The sequence below is a fragment of the Medicago truncatula genome, chromosome 6 (assembly GCF_003473485.1).
Source record: "Medicago truncatula cultivar Jemalong A17 chromosome 6, MtrunA17r5.0-ANR, whole genome shotgun sequence".
Lineage (NCBI taxonomy): Eukaryota > Viridiplantae > Streptophyta > Magnoliopsida > Fabales > Fabaceae > Medicago > Medicago truncatula.
The window spans coordinates 19537756-19557651 of NC_053047.1; the positions used below are offsets into that span (position 1 = coordinate 19537756).

The following is a 19896-nucleotide window of genomic DNA, read 5'->3' on the forward strand; positions in this document are numbered from 1 at the left end:
GTTGAAAATATGTCCGAGGAACAATTTTTCCAAGCTGGTGTTATTCTTGCGCCGACACTCGACTTGGTTGAGAAGGTAAATGATTACATCATGGGTTTGATCCCTGAGGATCAGAAAGAGTACTTGAGTGCTGATTCAGTTTGTAAATGTGACGACGACTTTGGTCTTGATCATCGTTGGATTACAACTGAGTTTTTGAATGACATTAAATGTTCAGGTATGCCAAATCATAGGCTCATTCTGAAGGTTGGTGTTCCTATTATGTTGCTTCGGAATGTTGATCAAGCTTCTCATCTTTGTAACGGCACGTGTTTGACCGTTGTTTCTCTTGGAAAAAATGTGATATGTGCAAGGGAGATTGGTGGCACCCATAACTGTGAGGTTGTTTACATACCTCGGATGAATCTTATTCCATCTTGTGCAAATGTCTCTGTTACCTTCGAGAGGCGGCAGTTTCCATTGGTTCTCTCTTTTGCGATGACCATAAATAAAAGTCAGGGCCAAACTTTATCTCGAGTCGGTCTCTATCTCCCGAAACCGGTCTTTACTCATGGTCAATTATATGTGGCGGTGTCAAGGGTTATTAGCAGAAGTGGACTGAAAATCTTGATTACTAATGAAAACGAAGAACCCTTGACATCGACAGTTAATGTTGTCTATGAAGAGGTTTTCCAGAAGATATGAATTATCCTTGAATTTTGTATGAGGTAAGTTCTTTTTAATTGAATTCTGCTGTTCCTGCATGGTTATGTGGCGGTATTGAGTGAATTTTTTCTCATTTTTTGATCGTTGTTTGTGTTTGTAGATTCTGCAGTTCAATTGCAATCAAACCTATTGCACCTGTTGTTTGGTATATTTGTTTATCCTCTTCATGAGGTCTTCTATTTTCAACATTAGCTTGGATGTGTACCATGCTTGGAATTCATTGCTGCTGCCTGTTGGTTGTTTCCTTTGGTGCAGAATTTGTTTGGATCTTTCCCCTAAGTTTATGTTGTTCGTTCTGCAAGTTGTCTTGGTTTAGTAATTTCCTTGCGTTAGTGTTGTCTTCTTGGATCAGATGCTTCCAAGGCTATGTTCTGAAGTTGTTTTATTGCAGTAGAACTAATTAGATGCATGTTATTTATTTTGGTTAGGATGTGTTATCCGCTCATGAATTGAATGAATTTATTCGGTTACGGATATCGCGCAGACTTTTGTATTCACTTATGGATAACATGCAGATGTTATTTAATAGATTGTCGAACGATGTTGTTGATTTATGGAGAATTCGTAAATTGTTGTAGTTCCAATAACATTTGTTTTTAAATTGTATGTTGTTTAACGATTTTATTTTGTTCGAGTAAGTCGGGTAATTTTTTTTCGTGCCGTGTCTAATGTTTGCTGTAAATTCCAATTGATTGGTTTTTCTTACTCGATTAGAACCACTATTCATATTGCAACACAACATTGATATTGATTTGTTGCTGTTTAAAAAACATCACAATTAATCGTAACCCCGTGCAAGGGCACGGGTAAAACACTAGTAGTGTGACATAAGAGTGTAAACAAAAACAAACACATTATGTAACAAAATAAAAAACACAAACACATTATAGATGGAGTGAAAAACTAAAAATAAACAGAAGTCATGAAAAACAAAAACATTGCAACACCTTTTTGTCGAAAGCAACACATTCATTCATTTGTAGAATGATCCGTGACATTGCAATAACCTACAATTAACCAAAAAAAAACAATTCTTATTTTAAATATATCAAATCAAAGTTGCAATGAAACTAACAGAACAAAATCACAGTAATGAATGTTTAAAAACAAAATTACCAAATCAAAACTGCAATGGAATAATATACCTTGTAAGAGAAAAAGGAAGAGGAGAGATATAATCAGATTTTATGAGAGTGATTGTGAATGTAACAAATATATATAGTAGTTTATGCTAAGAGTAAGAACGAGTAAAATGTAAATCTGTTGGGTAAAGAGGCTTATTAGGCTAAAAAAAACAAGCTAAAAGTTATGGAGAAGGTCAAAGTAAAACCACATTACGTGTAATATGATATGATGTAAATTGGAGTAAAAAACGCTATAAAAAAACTAATGGCCAAAACAAAACGGAATTCACAAAATCCGTTAATGAATATATCCGTGAGTTTAGCTCGGTCGAACACTGCATGTTGTATATTGTAAGGTTGGGGTTCAAACTTCGACACACAGAAGCTAAATTAGCGTTTCCAACCTGAAACTTTGAAGAGGGACACACTTCCAAGCTCACACCACTAGGTCAACCCAAGTCGGTTAATTAAAAAAATCCGTTAATAATTGCATTTCTATTTTTTTTATAGGCTATCTGCTTTTTGATGATAACTATAATATTTCATTCATCCCATGCTATAACTCGTTTGGGAAAAAATAATTGTGTCAAAATATAAATCGTTTTATAATATTAAATGTTAACTTTTTTTATATCTTTAACTTACTTATTATTTTTCTTTCAATTTGTTAAGTTATTTTTCAATATGATTTAGTAAAAACAATTTTGTGAAACAATTCTTACTATCTCTTTTTCATACAAAATTTAATTACATTTCTTAAAAGGTATGATTATTGAACAGACCAAATGATTCCGTTAAAAAGAAATGCACAGACCAAGTGATATAAGAAAAAAGGGCCAGACAAAGTCACTACTAAAAAACAAAAAATTAGTGAGGGAAATTTAGTGAGGAAAAACATGAAATCCCTCCCTAATTCTCTCACTAAATTTTGCGACCAACGAATTTGTGAGAAATTTTATTTTTTCCGTCACTAATTTTCCTCTCTAATTTTGTTTTTCCTAGTAGTGAGTAAATATATAGAAACAATAAAATAACTACGTGCACAAATGTAATAAAAGTCTATCTATATGTCACCTGTTAAATAAAAATTTGGGGAATGGTAAAATATTAATTATTAAAATGACCATTTTAAAATAATGGTGGGTAAAATTTGTACTTTATCACATATATTGAAGTTACAAACAATGACATTTAGACTAGATAATTAATTAAGTAAATATTTGTTAGAAAGTTGTTCAACGACGACTTGATCCAGAATTTCTCCTTGATGATCTTGATTGTGATCTATGTGATTGCCTCAGGTTTATTCTAATGCTGAAAATAACAAAAATTTAAGCAAGTGTTATAATTTTATTTGGGTATATAGGGGGAGATTATTATAAATTAATATGATACCGGAAGTTTAATAGGAATTTTACTTACTTCTTTTGAACATGAACATATTCATCAGTTTCGTCCAATATGTCTCCCTTGTAAAGAAAAAAAAAAACAAGGATATAGAAATCAATATGCATGACGATAACAAAATATTATTGCTAAAAAAAAGTTGAATTGTCGATTGAAATTTGAGACGAAAAGAATAAAATTTGTCTAATATTTTGATAGAAAAATTGGAGACGAAAAAACATAAAATCAGTTTCATTATGAATTCTAGATGAATTTAATGTTTTTCTGTCATTAATTTTGTGATCCTAATTAAACTTTCTTTAGTAGTGAATTCGAGACTCCATTTAACACATGAAAAAAACATAATATGAATGAAAAAATTCAGATAAAATGATGTTTTTCCTATTAGGATGAGTAAATTTGGATGGAAGTGATTTCTAAGAATCACAAGGGTGGGAAAGAGGCTTTCATACAACAATATTTTAACTTGTTTGCTTTCACGACGGAAAGACACAGACGCGCGATTAGTATGAAGCTACAAAAGGTAGCTTCTACTTGGTCGTGGTTTTGAAACGCGGAAACAAACAAACATTTATTCCTCATAAACATAACATTGTATGTTACGATTTAGGAATATGAAGTTTTAGAAAAATGCTTGATATCTCGAATTTTTGTTTCAAGAAAATATTGTGATGCTATATATCAAAAGGGGTCGCGATATATAGCAACACCCTTATTTTTCGTGCAAAACCTGATTTCATTGGCTGAATATTATATTCGGGAAGCTCTCCGGACAAAATGGGTCGCGATATATAGCAACGCCCTTATTTTTATAACAAGAAATTTATAGCTTATAGCAAAAACTACTATGCTAACCTGTAATAGTTCCTCCATAACATCCTCCATTGTAATGATACCAATAGCCTCCTCATGTGTAACAGCTGAAAGAGAAACAATTTGTTCATGTGACATACATCCAATTTCTTGCTCCCATGTCTTTGATTCTACTTCATTGTCTAGTACCATCACATTTTCTAATGTTGGACTAAGAAATTCCACATCACTAGAACACATAGTTGATTCTTGAATTGAACTTCTTTGACTCATTTCCAATACATAGGAGGAATTTGATTCTGCATATTTCACATTCACAAACATTTAGTATCATTCAAGAACCAACATTTTCAATTTCTGATTTTGCAATCCATCTTAATTTATACTAACTTAGTCCCTTTCTATAAGTAATTTTAGTAGTTTTAATGTATATTAAGAAAAGTTTGTGGTGTAATTAATGTGTATATTGTTTGTACAAATTTTACTAAACCCTTGTTGTGTATAGAAGTGTTAAATTATAACTTTTCATATTCAAAAACAAATAAGGAATATATTTGAAGACAAAAAAGTAATAAATTTATCTAAAAATTGTCATTTTACAATTGTCTCAATGGAGATTTGAATTCTATCCATTGAGATTAGAATGTCCCATTGATTCTTTATTTATAAATTTTTTTTGGGGGGAGTGAGGACCATAGGAAAATATTTTGGATAGGTTGGTATGATGTGTGCCTGCATAGGGAGTTTGGAGGTTTGGGGGTGCGACGGTTGAAATAATTTAACTTGGTTTTATTAGGAAAGTGGTGTTGGAGGATGCTAGTTGATAGGAGTGGTTTTCGGTATCAAGTCTTAGTCGCCGATTATGGCGAAGTAGGTGGGAGGTTGGAGGTTGGGGGCCGGAGTTGTTCTTCTTGGTGGAGGGAGGTAGGGCGGATTAGAGATGGGGGAGGTGATTATGGTGGAGGCTGGTTTGGGGAGTGTGTGTCTAAGAAGTTGGGGGATGGTTCAGACACTTTGTTTTGGTATGATAAGTGGTTAGGATCGGTCTCTTTTTGTGAGCGGTTTCCTAGGTTGTTTGATCTTTCTGAGAACAAATCCATTACGGTGGCAGGTTTGTTCTCTCTTGGTGTTGAGCGGGGTGGGGAGGCGTGGGAGTGGAGGAGGAGGTTGTGGGCTTGGGAGGAGGAGGAGTTAGAGGAGTGTAGGGCTTTATTGACTAATGTTTATTTGCAAGATTTTATTTCAGACAGGTGGGTGTGGTTGTCTGACCCTGTTGAGGGTTACACTGTTCGTGGTTCTTATCACATGGTGACTACTAGGGACGTTTCTCTTAGGGATCCCGCGGTCTCTTTGATCTGGCATAACCAGGTGCCGTTGAAGGTTTCTTTATTTGCTTGGAGGTTGCTTCGTGATAGATTGTCCACTAAAGTTAATTTGGCTTAAGTGCAATTTTACCACCCCCCCCCCCCCCCCCCCCCCCCCCATTTTGATTGATTCTTGATTTTGCCTCCCTTATTTTAAAACGGAATTTTACCCCCCTGTTTTATGTTTTTCAGGATTTCGCCCCCTCTCCTAGTTTTATCCACATAATTAATTATTTATATTAATTTATTTAATGAAAAAATAAAAATAAAACCAGAAAAATACTAAATAAAGAATAAAAAATGCATAAAACTAGTATGATCTCTAAAATTAAAATAAAATAAAAAAACTAGTATGAAAATAGCAAATATTTAGAGGTGCAAACTAGTATGAAAATACATGAATTTTTCTTGTATTTTCATTGTTTTTCTATTTTTTTTTGGTTTTTATTTTTTCTTTTTCTTCTTTTCTTTTTATTTTTTTTACCGAATTAATATTTTCTAATATTTTCTTTATTTTAAAATAGGGGGGCAAAATCTTGAAAACGTAAAACAGAGGGGTGAAATTTCGAGTTTTAAAATAAGGGCGGTAAAATTCTGAGTTTTAAAATAGGGTGCAAAATCCAAATTCAATCAAATTAGGGGGGTGAAACTGCATTTAAGCCTAATTTTTTGAAGAAGAAGATAAATTAGCCAACCGAGACTGACATCAAGGAGAATCGAACCGGAAATCTAGAGAGAGAGAGAGCAAATTTCAAAGTCTCAAACCAACATCACCAGACTGACCTAAATGGGTTTAAACATGATAATGTTGAATACACAAATACTTGATAAAGTTAATTTTATAAAATTAATTTTTTTTCTTCTTTTATTCATAGTTTTTCCTGAATTTGTGTGAAATAATCAAATGTAAATAGACTTTGAGAGTAGAAGTTGTTTGATTAGATATGATAGCATATGGCTAAATTGTGTAAGATGTTACCTCCATTAATTTGAACTTGATTTGATTCTTGATTAGTGATTATATTCAAAAACACAGGTGAATCTACAGCATGAGCTGGTGCAGTGCTTTCTGTCTCCATGTTTCCCTTCAAGACAACAGCCATATGGCTATGACCCTTCTTGAATTGATTCAATATTTCATATAGTGGCCAACTTTCATATACCCTGTTGCAAATGTAGACAGAAAGTGTTACGGTTATTTTGTTAGTATCAGAGTGCATAATGCAAAATATGTGGAACCTTAAATTATCTCTTTTTTGTGGAATTTGAACAATCTAATTTACCAACACAGCCAACAACAACAATAAAACAATAGAAGGAGTAAAAACCGTAAATGAAAACACCATAAATTTTCCAATTTTTTGACTAAAGTTTTCCAATTATATATACATATAGGAGGCTGCTAACTTACACCCACCTAAAAACACTAAGGTGCAAGTTAGCAAACTGCACCCACTTATAATTTAGGCTAAATTACTTTTTTGATCCTTTAACTATTTAATTGGTATCGGATTGGTCCTCTAACTAAAAATTGATTTATTTCGGTCCTCTAAGTTTCTCACTGTTACTACATTTAGTCATTTATGTTAGTTTTATTCAAATAAACGTTAGGGTTTGTGTTATGTGGGTCCTCTAACTTTATTTATTAGTATCATTTTGGTTCTATGCTTTGTTAAGGTATTATGATTAAATAGTGACTGATATTATTGGTAATTGTTATGGTTATGTATGTGTGAAACAGGATGTCAGATACCCATATAAAACAAACTCTAACGTTTATTTGAATAAAACTAATAGAAAGGACTAAATGTAGTAACGGTGAGAAACTTAGAGTACCGAAATAAATCAATTTTTAGTTAGAGGACCAATCTGATACCAATTAAATAGTTAGAGGACCAAAAAGGTAACTAAGCCTATAATTTACTAAAACACTCATTTGTTTATATTCTAATTAATTTTAAATAGAAGGGCAATTTTGTAACTAGCTTAAAAAAGATCCTTAAAAAAAGAAACAAAAAAGACAATGACATGCTTAAGGTACAAAACATGTAATAAAGACAAACTTTTAAGAAAACAATATTTGGAATGATGAAAGTGAGTGTAAATTAGTGAAGGTTGCTAACTTGCACCTTAATAATATTTATAAAAATGAGTGTAAATAATCAAGTGGATGTAAGTTGCTAACTTGCACCTTAATAATTTTAGGTGGGTGTAGCTTGCTAACTTGCACCTTAGTGTTTTTAGGTGGGTATAAGTTAGTAGCCCCATATATATATATATATATATATATATATATATATATATATATATATATATATATAATAATAGCTTAGTCTGAAATTATTTAATAGAGTAGATTAGTAACAATGTGAGTGGTTGGTGCGTAGAGTGTGTAATTTTCTTATATATTGAGCCTAAGATAACATTTGGCATAACAAATTTTAGTCATACTAGTTGTCTTACCTAGGAATTTTCCTGATAATCAAATTCTTGATTGGAGTCTCATCTTCTGGACGGCAAAATATTAAATTCTTAACCTATGCAAATGAATTAATAGTTTAGTAACACTATATGAATGTAACAACATGGTATAATTTTAAACAATGTTGTCGATTTAAAAATAATCTTTTTATGGCTCTATTTAATAAAAAGTAGCGGATCGAGGATAAGTTAGTTGATAACCAATGAGAGAAAAGACCGTTACCAAACCGATCTACATTGATCATACAAACTTATGTTGCTATAATCTATATAAGTTACTGGTTGTCCTTACCTAACAAAGTCTTTGCCAAGATTATTTAGTATTAGTATAATTTAAGATTAGGTCCTAAAGTTCACATTTATGGCCTTGTACGGTTGCAGTAGCTACCACACAAAAATAGCTACCGCAACCGAAATCATGCGGCCACATCATGTAATGCAATATACAACTTCAAACCCTTTCAAGATTTATAGGAGAAATTACATGAATTCATTATATTTCATATATCTAATTATTCAATTACTTACCAAAATGAGGCCAATAATATTTCTTGGGTTTCCAGTATGTATAGGTACTCTACTGTGACCTTTACTCATTATTTGTGTCATTGTATGCCTGGTCAAAAAAATATATCATTTACTCATACGTATATAAGAGATTGGATGAAAAATTGATATAAATGACTTCAAAATTAAGATTATTACATGTCTAGTTTTGAATTTATATCAAGAGAAAAAGTTTCAGATATGTGTGTCATTGCATCTATAGCTGTCTTCTGAGTTAAATCCATAGCTCCTGTGATTATAGAAGTTTCATGATGAGACAATTCTCCACCTTTCCCTGCCTGCATAAGTATTTGTGAAACTATTCAGAAGAGCTTATTAAAACAGCTTCTGAAATTTTCATAAGTTCTTCATAATAGCTAACGAAACATCTTATAGCTTATAAGAAAACAAGTTGACTATAGTTTATCTTTTGTTATCAAAATAACGTATCATTAGCACGTATATGCTATAAGTGCTTCATTTAGTTGTATATCCAAACAAGGCCTTAACCGAAATATGATATATTAGGGAGAAAACCTCATCTGCATGCAAATCCACAAAAGTCTTCAACTCTGATCTTCTCAGAAGAACTGAATGTTCTTTCCCTAGAGCCCAATCCAGCAGCTGCCAAAATACAAAGAGACTTAGAGATTTTTACCATTTAACGTGATTAATCTTTGTCGGAAAATTTGTTGGACATGCAAAGTTGATGCTCCACTCCTATCCTAGTTTTCTCCATAAACAAAATTTAGAAATTGAACATTTAACTACTTGTTTAAGGTACTCGAATCCCTTACCATTTAGACCAAACCACATGTGGACACTTGGAGATATTAATTAAATCATATCAAAAGATGCCTATGTAGATAAATTATCTTACATTTGTGTGCTGATAAAATTTTACTTTATTAATTAATTAAATAAATTGAGTTCAATCCCTAACACAATCGTGTATTTTTTCGTTGTGTCTACATATGCATGCATGAGTAAAAGAATAAAATAACTTCATTAATTTTGATTAAGGTGCAATGGATTATTAATTACATATATCGTTACCCGCATATTTTATATTGAAAGTGTGTATCTAATGTTTGAGATGTATCATTGTCGTGTTTGTGTGTATATATCCATCTATGTGTTCGTGCTTCTTAGTCAATTACAAAAGAAAGGTGTTAACTTTCCAATTTCCAAACAAAGTGGTTTTGATAATCTGCCGTTCGTCTAAGACATATATAGCCTAATCAAAGATTGTTTCAATCAAAATTCGAACTCGAGTACTCTCGATTAAATTGAAGTTTATTAAATACTTGAGTCCGACCCTTAGTTATTCAAGAAAAAATTTAATAGATTACATTAACATAGAATAGATATAATAAATATATAGACAAACAAAATCTCACATAATATTTACCTTACTAGCTGGGTATGTTATTGGGAAGAATATAAGAAGAAGCAGATGAGTAAAGGGAGCCAAGTTTGCTCCAAAAGTAAGTCCATATCGAGAGCATACAGCTTGAGGTAAAATCTGATATGAAATTTTTATATAATTAAGTCAAGAAAATTTTTAAAATTAAGTCAAGAAAAGTTTATTAATTAATTATATTTTAAAATGAAAATTCATTTATTGAAACAAACATTACCTCTGCAAATACAGTCACCAAGGGTGCTGACATGAGAATAGTATACCATGATGGAATGATCAAGTCCATAAATATTGGAAGTGCCTTCAACAGAAATATTTAGGATCAGTTTTGTAGTGTAAATAAAAAATAATTTATGACCCTTTAGCTTATAGTTAAAACACTATTCAATCATTTTAGATATAGATAGGAAATCCATTTTAAGGCCTACTCATATCACAATTGCAATTTATTAGCCTCAATTTAACTTATATATGACATTATTAAATGTGTTAATTCTACATATACTTTGTACATGATGATGTGTCAGCTTAGATGGTAAAAACCGAGTTTATATCCTACACAAACAATTGTAAAATAACTATTAGTGTTTTTTAATAAAAAAAATTTTTGAATAAGCTAATCGGCAACAGAGATAATCGACCTTGAGACCTTCAATAAGTACATTCCAAAGTCTCAAGTCAACATCACCAGTTCAATTCAAGTGGATTTTTTTTTAAAATAATGATTTCATTTCATTGTTTAAAAATAAAAATGTGGGTTTTGTACCAAAAAAAAAAAGTGTTATATGCATATATACCTCCATAGCCAATGATTTTCCTAGAAGAAGAGTACACAAGACAAAATGTCCATTCTTTACAAAAGGCTGAATCCTTTCAGCATTCCTTTTCTCTTTTGGTCTGCCTCCTTTAATGAGAACCTCAAGATCAACTTGGCTATATGACAATATTCCTAAAGCTAGGCCTGATGTGATGCCTGCCAATAACACAATAACTAGACATATAGTTAGAAATAACCAAAAATCTAACCCACAACAAGGGAATTCATATTCATGCATTGTGTTATTTGGTGTAATGAAGAAGTGTACTATTGGTAGGAAAAAATTAAGGGTTGCAAAAATGGTGACATTGTATGTTGAATTGAACTCTAGAGGTTGGCTTTTTAAGAGAAGTGATTGTGAATATTTGTTGCATGGTTAGATATTGACAATGAGAAAGAGGATGATAGATAGGTACAAAAATATATACAGCTCAAGCGGCTAATGCTCATTTGATTTTCAAGTGGAATAAAGTACAAGAATGTCGTTGTTGAAATATCAAGTATACATTTTTTTATAATAAAAATTGACAGCTAAGCGAGGTGTGCTGGTGTTGCTAGCTAGCATAGGAAATAGACTAGGCTAAACAAAAGTTTTATTATATATAAGCTAGGTGAAGTATAAAATGAAGGTGACATTTGTTTGGTTTGCAAAACAGTAAGTATTGGATAGAACAGTAAAAGATAGAACAGCACAACACAAGGCATAATAGCACAGGACAAATTTGTATGACATTGAATAATTTTATGTTTTATACGATTTTTAGAGGACGAAATGCTATTTTGGTATTTTAGACAACTTGTACGTGGGACAAAAAGTTGTACTGTGGTTTGGTGAGGGACAAAAATATGAGTTTTTGTCATGTCCCTTACATCTAGTTTGTCATGTATCTCAAACAGTTTTACAAATCAAACATTGGACAATTGAAGTTGTCCTATCCTGTCCTTCATTTTTTAGCGAATCAAACGCACCCGCCTACACAAGTGAATGAATTTGTGTATCATACAAAAAGTTGTTTTTACCTCCAATAGGCAGTCTGTCGGTAATATATACAATGCATATTTAACCCCCTTACATACATTTAATTAAATTATAGGCTGGCCCCAACAAATTTAAATAATGTAGATTGTCGAAATATTCATCATGTGTTTCGAGATTATTCACCTTTACCAATTTCTTTTGACCATGAACCAAAAGTATAACCTTTTCGTAAGGAACTGCAAGTTTCATGATTCCAAATTGTAACAAATTCATGTCCATCATCCTTAAGACACATAAATTAAGATTACAAGAACAGTCTCCATCTTTCTAAGAATCATATGAGTTTAGTGTTAAAAAGAAAATCAGAAAAATGTCCCTTCATCCTGTGCTCCACAATTTTTTAAAGAAAAAAAATCCATTAAGAAAAACAGAACAATTTCACTCTTCCTATTTTTCCCAATTTTTTTAAAGAAAATTAGTACTGTAATACTTCTAGATCTAGTGGTAATAGAAAAACCAGAAAAATTATAACAAGAAACTCACTAAAGAGGTACTTTTTCTTCAATCTTGACCATTGAATTGTTTAATATTATATCAATGGTGAAAATCATATTTGTGTATGATACACAAATTCATTAACTTGTGTATACTAAATACCACCATAAAATGAACCTATAAAAATATTGGTCCATGATGGACCAATTTTTTGTACCATTAGATCATATGAATCCACCAAATTTTATCATGGTCTATAAACACCAAATTTCACCCATCTTCTCTATATCTCTCATTTAATCTCTCTACTTTTTTTTGTCACATTTTTTTTTTCATTTAGCAATACAAGTAGTCTTTTTCTTACGGCACTTTGTATTGATTGAGTTTTTAAGTAATATATGAATTAATTTTTTTTTTTTTAAGGGATATGAATTAAATTTCTTAAAAAAATAAGTAACATGAATTAAATAAGTATTCAATTGATTTTTTTTTACGAAAAAAAAAATCTAGTTGTTTTTGCTTATGTTATTAAATAACTTCTTTTTGAATTGTTGTTGTTGTTGTTCTTTCTTTAATATTTTTGTTTTTAATTTTATGGGTTTCTTATTTTTTGTTTTGTTTTTAAAATAAAATTGTATACTTAAATATTAATGAAAAAAATATGATACACGTAAAATAAATCTTAAAACCGAAATATTATAAAAAAAAACTGAAAATAATTTATTTAATTGAAATGAAATATAAAAATTGAAATGAATTAAATTAAAAATATAATTTAATCAAAAGAAATTAATTAAGTATTTTGACCAAAAAATTAAAAAAATAATTTATAAATATGTAAAATATATATTAAATTGATTAATTTAAATTATTAAATATCTTAAATATTAATTGATTTACATTTTATTATGAATTACGAATGTTCTTTTATGTCATTTACATTTTATTATGTATTGATGGGTTGTATTTAGTGTGGATGGACCATGATAAGAATTGGTTGTTGATTCAATCTAAAGGTTAAAAAAAAATTGATCCATCTTAGACCAAAACTTCATGGGTCCAAGCTAAATGGCACCTATAAGCTATTACTTTTCTCACCTTATGTTTATCTCACGTGCCTTGTTTTTTTTACGAAAATATCATTTGTTTATCTCACGTTTCTCCTTTTGCCCTAAAACCTCTCTAACCACCCAAAATTCGAAACTCCCATATTATGTGATTCTTGAAGGGTTTTTGGCCCAAAAGGATCACATTTTAAGCATTTTCAAAGACTAATTACAAGGTTGTCAACAATTATCTATTGTACTTGGTGGGTGTCATGTTCTTCACCGATAAGAGTGCCACCTATGTCGTTGTGACATACCTCAATTACTTGTGACCTCGAGTTGGTCAATGATTATGCATGGGGAGCGACTGCACTTGCTCACTTGTACAAGAAGCTTAACAAAGGATGTAAGTATCAGACTTCATAGTTGGGTGGATATGCGACTATGTTTTAGGTCTAAAAAAAAAATTATATAGTTAACTGTTAAAACTTATTTTTGGTCACATGTTGTCTACTGAAACATATATGTTGATGTTGATAAAAAGTTTAGATATTTCAACATGTTCAGTGAATCGGTTTTAGGGATTTCTTGGGCCAAACAAGGAGGATCATCACTCATACGATATTTTTTTCGACAAAGGGAATGGTTGTCACAGTTCTACAAGATCACACAAGGATTGCATCGATCTTAGTGATGTTGTCTTCTACCCACAACATTAGCACCACAAGACACGCCCCTTCGAGGACATCAATGTTTACAAAGGATGCCTCAGATACGTACCTTGCCTGTTATCAGCCAGAGCACGTGATGCACCAGTTTAGATATGTACAGACTATTCCCAGACATCCACATGAGTCTGCTTTTCTCAAGACGGTGGAAGGATTGGGTCAATGTTACGTACAATATCCTGATCATATATTGTTTGCATAAGAATTAAGCCTACCTATGCGTAAGAGTTGAGCCTACCTACTACTGGAGAGAGACGGAGCTGGATAAATTATATGATATATTACCATTTCAAATCCATATGTCATACCTCCACCGGAACATGAGGCCCTTAAAGAGGTTGTTGTTGAGGAGTAGGGAGACCACCAGTTCCTAAACATAAACGGACATTGAGGGCGCATCAGAAAACATATCAGAAGGGTCATGGGTGGTGGTACGGTGGAGTAGGGAAGTCCGTCTTAGCTGAGTTTGGAGGAGATTATGTGATGTAGGCGTGCTAAGGTTGGCCATGCTCCCTAGTAGATTTATGACTTGATTTGAACAATTTCTATTTTTTTTTTATATTTGAATATTTTGATATACCCTATGGATATTGGTGTCACTTTCTTTAATCTATTTTTAATTTGTGTTGTTTCATATGTTTCCATTAACTTTTTTTTTTTTTTGAATATGGTATGTTTTGATGCATGTTGAAATCAATCCCAAAAAAAAAAGTGTTAAGTAAGCAACACATGTTTTGTATCTCTGTTGACACAGTTCGATTATATAATTTGTACTATATATTACATGTTCAAGCTGTATAATCTAAAATGTGTAAATTTATTCAATAAAATTCATCTTTGAAATGGTCTTTTGATTTGCTTTGACATGTTTCAGACTATACAATTGGAATAAGTTTTCAAGTTTTCAGATTCTATTTTTCGAACCATATATTTATAAGTTTTTGACATACCATTGCAAAGTTCTTTTTTTTTTGTTATTTCAATTTTTCGGTGTTTCAGATTATATAATTCGAAAAAGATGTTCCCATTATATAATTCGAATAAGTGGTATTTTCGAAATAGGATGCGTGAAATGAGCATGAGAAAAGTATGAGTCTTAAATATATCTGGTCTATCAAAACTATTTTAGATCCAAATTTAGTCTATTAATTTTATCTGGTACGAGGATTGACTACATTAATTTCATGGTGCAGTCACCACCACAACCATACATCTTTGAGCTACTGGATGTGTATTTCTTCATTTCATGGCCCTTGATTCACTCAAGTTGAAAAAAGATAGAGAGAGGTGAATGTTGGGAATCTTTTTCAATTATCTCTTCGAGAGCATAACTACATAGAACTTAGGGGAGTTGTCCATACAGAAGATATTATAGTATCTTTTGGGAGATTTATGATATGTTTACCTTTTATTGTAACAAAAGGTAAACAAATATGTATCCACGTGAGCTTAACTCAATTGATAAAGATACTAGTGTTCGAACCGTGCGCGGACGCACATGTAAATATAGATTTGCACAAGACATGTCAACACAACAAACATTTAACCCTCAATGCTCAACAATGCATGTATCAACAAATGACAATGGAAAATGAATATTCATAAAACACATGTCCTGTACACGACATACATTACATAGGACCACTCATCAACGTCGATATTTATTGTCAAATGACATGTCAAGCAGCACAGGCCACAAAGACCAACACAGACATAATATGTAGTACAAAATCAACAACAAATTTTCCAATGAAAATTACTGGGACAACTACCTTTTTCCAAGCATGCAAATCTATCAGAGATAACAATTCCTGCCTGCATATGTTCCCTAGGTGGCCAACATCTATGAGAACTAAAGGGAAAAAAAGCTGTTGGAATATTACAACCAAAAACCACAAAAGATGTTGAACATTTGACAAGCGAACATAATCATCCATTTAAAACATCCTAAGACAATAACATTACTAAAATCGCATCAGTAGCACAACCTGACCTTGCCCAATACCTCCTATAAATACATCACTTTCTTCAACAATCCTCACAGAAATCAAACTTAATTTACCAATAACACCAGAAGGCCAAGTTTTTTATAATCTGCATCACCATACTTGCAATCATTTTACTTCTCATCAACACCACCGATGAGGAAGAAATGGGGGCAGATGGCTTAGAATTTATTATAGTTATTGTCCTCTTACTTTTAGAATTTGCATGGATCATTACCATTTGTCTTGACAGAGACATGGAATAGAGCAATTAGTAATTTCCACCTCGAGACATTTTCATGCCTGGAATTCACTACAAACTGTTCTATTTTCCTCATTGATATTACAACACAAAATCTTTCAGACGAACCTATACAATTCAGCCATCTGTTGAAAGGGTTGCCTGAAGCTATGCTTAGTAATATTTACATGCAAAGAAATCAACATTTTCATACTTAACCATAGTTGCAGGATTTTTTCCCTTAGAACATCGACACGGAGTTGGCAACCTCAACTTGCCCCCAGAATGCTCAGAGACATGAGAATCTCGAGAACAATCCTCAGCATCAACATCAATAGCATTAGCAATGGAGTCACCCATAGAACCAATGACATCAATATTGCGCAAAAGATGAGACGGACCACCATATCTCTCACAATCAATGTGAACCTTCTTCAGATGGTCTTTCCATGTAAGCTTCCCATCAGCAGTAACATGATATCCACACCTCGAATTATACACTTTGTCAGAAGGGCTGGGGGTGATTGCAGTAAAAGTCGGGTGGAACTTGGACTGGACAGTAACAACAATGTCAATGAACAACATCCCATTGTATAATGCAGCATCAAATATGCAGGACTATTACGAAAAATTACAATACAAAATGACATAGTTCACTAAACAAAGTCAAATTACCTTCTAGGGAGTATAGTATCTCCCATCCAGGCGGTAAGCATTAATGAGCCCATGATCATCGATAATCAGAACAACCTCAAAAACATTTTCAGAGGCAGGATTAAGTCCAAGTATCTTCCTAACATTAAAAAGAAACTTTTTGCCTTTAAGTTGCTCCATCCCAATTGTAATGGCTACAATGTTAGAACCCTTGTGGATAAAAAATTAAAAAAAATGTTAAACGATAAAATCTTAGACAATATAAAATAACGAACACAAAACATCCCACAATAACTCTATATTTACCAAAAGCATTGTAATTCCTAGAACTTATGCCATGTAGTAGATCATCAAAAACCTCAATTACAGCTGCATCAATTTCATCAACCACTAAAATCTTGACCCTACACCTGTGATAAAACAACGTTCAACAAACAAAAAGATACTTCAAACCAATTAATAACCATTGTTAATGGACAAACACACACAATATTACCCTAACACAGCCTTGAAAATACTCAGATCACAATGACGGCAGTATTAGGCACCATTACACATAGGTAATATTCTCTGACAAACACAAATAGGATACCACCATGTATGGGACTCAATGCATTGAACAACCTCTGCATACACAACAAAGAGACCATCCTCGACCGATTGCACCAGTTCAGACACTTTATTGACAGGATACATCCGCCTAAACTGAGAAATATCCGGGATAATTAGACTTCTAATAACCTTCCTACGAAAGTAAAGGGCATCATGGATCAGACCGCAGAATATTGCGAATGCAACAAATGAACAAAATAGCAAAGATCTCCAACAGAGTAAAATTTTTTCCTAAATTATCATTACACAATATATTAGCACATACCCATTTCTAAACTGAAGAGCTTCACCTATCCGAGGATTCAAAAGCAACCTAGTAACATCCTTAAAAGATTCCACAAAAAAAGCCACCTATGGCTCACAAATGAAAGGAAAAAAACCATCAAAGAGAAACCACAACAAATCAACAACAGTGACTAAAGTTATTAAAAAAAATGACTAAAATACAAAATGAAGTGCTTGAAAAAACTTGTTTCTCTATTGATCTTTGCAAACTGCAGGACAACAATAGGTAACCCAGGAGGTGAGTTATTAAACATTTCCTGAAACAACCCAACATAGGCTCCATACAAAACACAGCCAAATCTTCCCGTGCAAATATTAAAACATATCTCCACATGAACAACCTCTAAAACAGGAAGCAGACACAAAACCAAAAATGATTTTTACAAAGATACACACATAAAGTCAGTTAGTTCAAACTTCAACACTGTAGTCATGGTTCCAGTGGAATCCTCAGGCGAATGATAGGAAATGGCAGTCAGGAGTCCAATAACATCTACAAAATAGTCATACATCAACTAATGGAAAACATCACCAAAAAAGAAAATTTTGAAACATATAAATCATAACTTACCAATCAAATAGCCTACACCAAGAGATGGGCGAGCTAAAATATGAGATGGAAGCAGTGAGAGGCCATTCCCATTCACCATAAAATCATATGTCTTTGTCACAAGCGTTTGTGGGTGAATAACCATCCTATGGTCATTGTATGCAGCCTTCATTCGAGCAGTGTCACGCAGAACATGAAAAAAAGCAAACAGGTAGACAGAGTCTTCAACTAACATATTGATAAAAAATCAACAACACGAGCGGGGACAGTAGCAAGGATTTTGTCACCCTAGAAACACAAATAGTGTATTATGAAGTGATGTGAAAAAATCAGATTTATAAATAGACAAATAACCATATACAAACATATATACAAAGCAAACATATATAAGTCATAAGTAAAAAAATGCAATGTTCAACTCCAAAATAACCAAAATCAAGTAACACCATGTTAGTTACCTGTCTGTCAAGCAAAATCATTTCTAGCACTAACTTTGTCATCTATCACAGAACTCTCAACCTTCCAAAGCCTCAAAACCTTAAGAGTTATAGCCCATTCCTTCCTATATGGTCTCAGGGAAAGTAAACTACTCATTGGAAAATTCATGATAAACAACTCTTTGAAAACTAAGTAATAATAAAAGATCAATGTTATTTGAACAACTTTTTTATGTGACAACTTGTTGGACAACCACATTATACAAAGAAATTTAGGTAGTGGCACAAATATCAAAGCAATAGAGAGAGAAAGTAGAAGAACAATGTGTGTATGAGAGAAAAAGTTGTCACAAAAGTTGTCAAAAAGTGATTGTTCAAATATCATTTCTCATAATAAAAACCTAACTTCACCACTTTAAGTAATTTGTAAACTAAAAACAGGTGAGAGTAGAATACATATAGGCATGGCTCTACAGTTAAAAAGTTAAGGAAAAGTTGATTGGAAATATATAGTAACCCCTAGCCCTATAACCCCAAGTTAAAAAAAAATGAAATTAAACGAATAGTTAAAATTATAAATGAAGATTTGAAATCCGCATTAATGAGAACATGTAGGCAAATGTTTATAAACATGGTGCAGTGATTTTGAAAGTTTAAAATGGTCTCATACAACCATTCCACAATGCTAGGTAACTAAGGGAGTCTAACAACTAACATACATTATCTACCTAACCCAGTCAGAGAACACAATGGAATGAACAGTTAATAGTGCAAAGTATGGAAAGGGTCTCTTAACTTATGTGAAGCTATTGATTAACAATGCAAAAATAATATAATAACCACTTATAGAGAATGAAAACAACCATATTTGGAAATTCTTAGGGTCAAACACATATCCTTAGCAGTATTCAATGCATAGTGGTTGAAGACATCTATCCTAAATTTAGGAGTGCATCTTTGCTCCATTTACCAAACCTCCATTTATCCCTTTTTACTTTATAGATATATGACATGTGGCAAAAATAAAACCAATGGCTAGGATTAAAGATTTTATAAAATGTAATTGTTTAGTGAAAAACAAAACACGCGTTACTGAGAAAATAAACACACGCTCTTTCTTCTTCCTCTCATCAATACCATTGTATCTCCCTCTCTGGCGCTGCGACCGCCACGACCACCACCACCCTTCTCCCACAATCGACCG

At 32.4% G+C, this 19896-nt stretch overlaps 1 protein-coding gene across 1 annotated transcript; it reads right to left on the bottom strand.

Moving 5' to 3' along the window:
* Nucleotides 1-6164: 6164 nt before the first annotated feature.
* Nucleotides 6165-10918, bottom strand: LOC11439208 (DUF21 domain-containing protein At1g47330). Its single transcript, XM_039826979.1, has 9 exons — nucleotides 10661-10918; nucleotides 10081-10164; nucleotides 9852-9965; nucleotides 8978-9064; nucleotides 8600-8739; nucleotides 8423-8510; nucleotides 7877-7950; nucleotides 6393-6577; nucleotides 6165-6196 (listed from the first exon to the last, which is right to left on the bottom strand). The coding sequence occupies exons 1-9, from the start codon at nucleotides 10916-10918 to the stop codon at nucleotides 6165-6167; spliced, it is 1062 nt and encodes a 353-aa protein (XP_039682913.1).
* Nucleotides 10919-19896: the final 8978 nt, after the last annotated feature.

Coding starts and splice junctions, on each gene's coding strand:
- LOC11439208 (XM_039826979.1), bottom strand. CDS start 10,918: ATGCATGAATATGAATTCCCTTGTTGTGGGTTAGATTTTTGGTTATTT. Junction 9,065..9,851: donor TAACATACCCAGCTAGTAAG/GTAAATATTATG, acceptor GTATTTTGGCAG/CTGCTGGATTGGGCTCTAGG. Junction 6,197..6,392: donor TCAAGTTCAAATTAATGGAG/GTAACATCTTAC, acceptor AAACCCATTTAG/GTCAGTCTGGTGATGTTGGT.